At 34.3% G+C, this 2,783-nt stretch overlaps 1 protein-coding gene and 1 non-coding gene across 2 annotated transcripts; both read left to right on the top strand.

Annotated features, from left to right (window-relative positions):
- The first annotated feature begins 365 nt into the window (after nt 1-365).
- On the top strand, nt 366-438 carry TRNAK-UUU. The gene has a single exon. It is a non-coding gene; the product is annotated as a tRNA-Lys (tRNA).
- Nucleotides 439-1,273: 835 nt separating this feature from the next.
- LOC106752598 lies at nt 1,274-2,292 on the top strand. Its single transcript, XM_014634311.1, has 2 exons — nt 1,274-1,594; nt 2,260-2,292. The coding sequence occupies exons 1-2, from the start codon at nt 1,274-1,276 to the stop codon at nt 2,290-2,292; spliced, it is 354 nt and encodes a 117-aa protein (XP_014489797.1).
- Nucleotides 2,293-2,783: the final 491 nt, after the last annotated feature.

The raw sequence follows: 2,783 nt of genomic DNA, 5'->3' as shown, positions 1-2,783 counted from the left end.
ATTTCTTTTTTATTGATTTAAATTTAATTAATATTTTTTTATTGATTTAAATTTAATGAAAATAATTGTGAAAACCACAAGTTTGAGTGTTTTTTAAAAAAACTGTGTATGTTTCTTACACATTATAACTTCTTTTAATTTCACAATCGTCATTGTTCAAATGCTAAATCTATTTACTAGTTATTTAACGTTTTTGGATATTTATATAATAATTGATTTTTTAATTCATTTAAAAGAGGAGAAACAAAATTAGGTTGGATGATTGAACTTCCATGGAATATATTATATAGGTCTTCTCCTTTGTCGTCATATATTGTTTATTATTAAAGTTTAATATTTTCAAATGTGACGTAAGCATTCAACGGGCCGTCTTAGCTCAGCTGGTAGAGCGCATGGCTTTTAACCATGTGGTCGTGGGTTCGATTCCCACAGACGGCGATTTTAGAATTTTAGTAAATAAAGAATTATCCATGTTTTTCTCTAATTCATTTTATGAATTTATTATTTCCGGGCAATTAGGTTCCTTTTTGGAAATTTTTTTTACTTTTCTTCCATGAATTTTCCTAATATGCTTAATATAATATTTGATTATTTTACTATTAAAAGCTTGAATTATAAATAGATAAATGAGTCAATTGAGCTTTATTTTATAGAAAATACTTTTCTAAAATTATCAAATTTTTTTGTTTAAACTCCTTTTTGGTCTCCAAGTTATAGGAGAGTGTTCAGTTTAGTTCCCTATTTCACCAATGTCAACAATTGGTCCCTAAGTTGAAAAAAATATTTCAAATAAGTCTCACCCGTTAACAGCGTAAGAACGGCGTTAAACGTTGGTATGATGTGGCAAAGAAGTTATGAAACGTGGCAAAAGGATGTTATATAGGAAGACAGATAAGATAATACACTTTGAATGGAATAAAAATTATATATTGTTGATGGTCGTGGTCGTGCTTGCCCTAAGATAGATATTCATGTGGATGGAAGCAGGTTAGGTGAAGGAGCTGTTGAGGTGAACGATTTGAGTTGAGGCTTGATGGTAAAAGTTCCTCGTTGTCAGACAAGGGTTGTTCTTCGTTGTCAGACATGAGCATCAACATCTATTCTTCGTTTGAAGTGTGTGCCCTAAGGTAAGGAAGTTGGTTTCTGTTTTTGTTAGGTGCGTACCATAACCACGGGATCTGGTGTTGGGGTGTTCTCTGTTTGGGGTTCTTTTTGGTGATTGAGGTTGTTTTCTTGAGCTGGATGAAGTATTATTTCATTTTTTCGAGAGGCAATGACAAAGAATCAATGTTCCTCTTGCTCATGGGGGAGCTCTCATGGTGCTTCATCATCAAGAGGAATGGTTGGCAGCCAAATGTGCTATTGTGGAGAGCTTGCTGTATTGAGAGTGGCAAAAACTCCTAAGAACCAGGGAAAGCATTTTTGGGGCTGCCCTAATTACAAGCGGACTCATTATGAAGAAGTGGGAGGATGTAATTTCTTCAAATGGCACACTGAAGATATCGGAGATGAAAGGGATACTACAATTGGATGGCAAAGGAGAAAGATCATTAATTTGGAGAGATCACTTTTGGTTTGTCAGAAAAGGGAGAAGGTCTTAATATCCATGTTATGTATGATGGGGTTGATTATCATCATCCTTGTATGTCGTATGTTTTAATTTTTTTGAAGTAGTGTATCTGTCACATTTTGTGATGAATAACTTGGTTATATTGTAATGGATGAGATTGAGGTTGTAATCAGAGTGTTGGTTGTAATCAGGTTGTAATGAATGACATTGAGGTTCTAATGCACTTGGTTATATTGTGTTACTTTAAGTTGGTTATATTATAATGTTTCTCACTTGAAGTTGATGATATCAGAATATGCTTCCATAAACTTGTAAAATGTACAAAGCAATATAAAAGTACAAAGCAATTGAAAAATGATAATCAGAATCTGCTTTCATATAAAGGTCTTTGTAATATAAATATGATGTTCAAGGTCAAAGTACACAGAGCAATGTAAAGTGATGTTGTTGTTAAGAAACAACTCAGACCAATCTAAAGATGTACCTGTTGTTAACCAAAATACATTTGAAGTCAACCAAAATACATCAAATATTATCCAAAATACATCAAATATCATCCAAAATACATGACAGCTACATATCCAAACTACAAACTAAGACAATCTAAATTGGTGTTGTTGTTTGATCTGGTTGGGTTTGTTGAGTAATCTGAGATTCCTGGTGTGGTATAGCTTATTGGTCTGGTACAGATTGCTGGTGTGGTGCTTCCTGGTGTGGTGTAGCTTCTGTTGGTATCGAAGGGGGTAATTTTCGAAGAGGAAAACGCAGCGGAATTAAAACACAGAGAGCGTAAAGCGTATTAGGTCACAGTTGAAACGATTTTGGCCCTTTTTACAAAAGTAATTTTTCTTTTAGAAAATTAATCAAACAGTTGATGTGCGTTAAATAAAATAAGTGTAGGGAATAGAAAAATCACACAGATATTTTTATACTGGTTCGATTCAACAGAATCTACGTCCAGTCGTTAATCACTACAAATAGTGATTAACAGTTCCACTAAAATTGGTTTAACAGGTTACAATCAAATGTACAAGAATAAAACGAAAAGAACCACTCTACCAACTTGAAGAGAACCGCTCCGGCAATCGACCAACGATTCGCGAGCTTCTCCTTTCACAAGACTAGGCAGAGTACCTTGCTAACTTGAAGAGAGTCTGCTCCGACTATCGACACACGATACGCGAGCCTCTCCTTTCACAAGATCAAGCAAGGG

Source organism: Vigna radiata, unplaced genomic scaffold (genome assembly GCF_000741045.1).
Source record: "Vigna radiata var. radiata cultivar VC1973A unplaced genomic scaffold, Vradiata_ver6 scaffold_153, whole genome shotgun sequence".
Lineage (NCBI taxonomy): Eukaryota > Viridiplantae > Streptophyta > Magnoliopsida > Fabales > Fabaceae > Vigna > Vigna radiata.
Note: the sequence above shows the minus strand (reverse complement) of the source record. Positions and strands in the feature narration are given on the sequence as shown.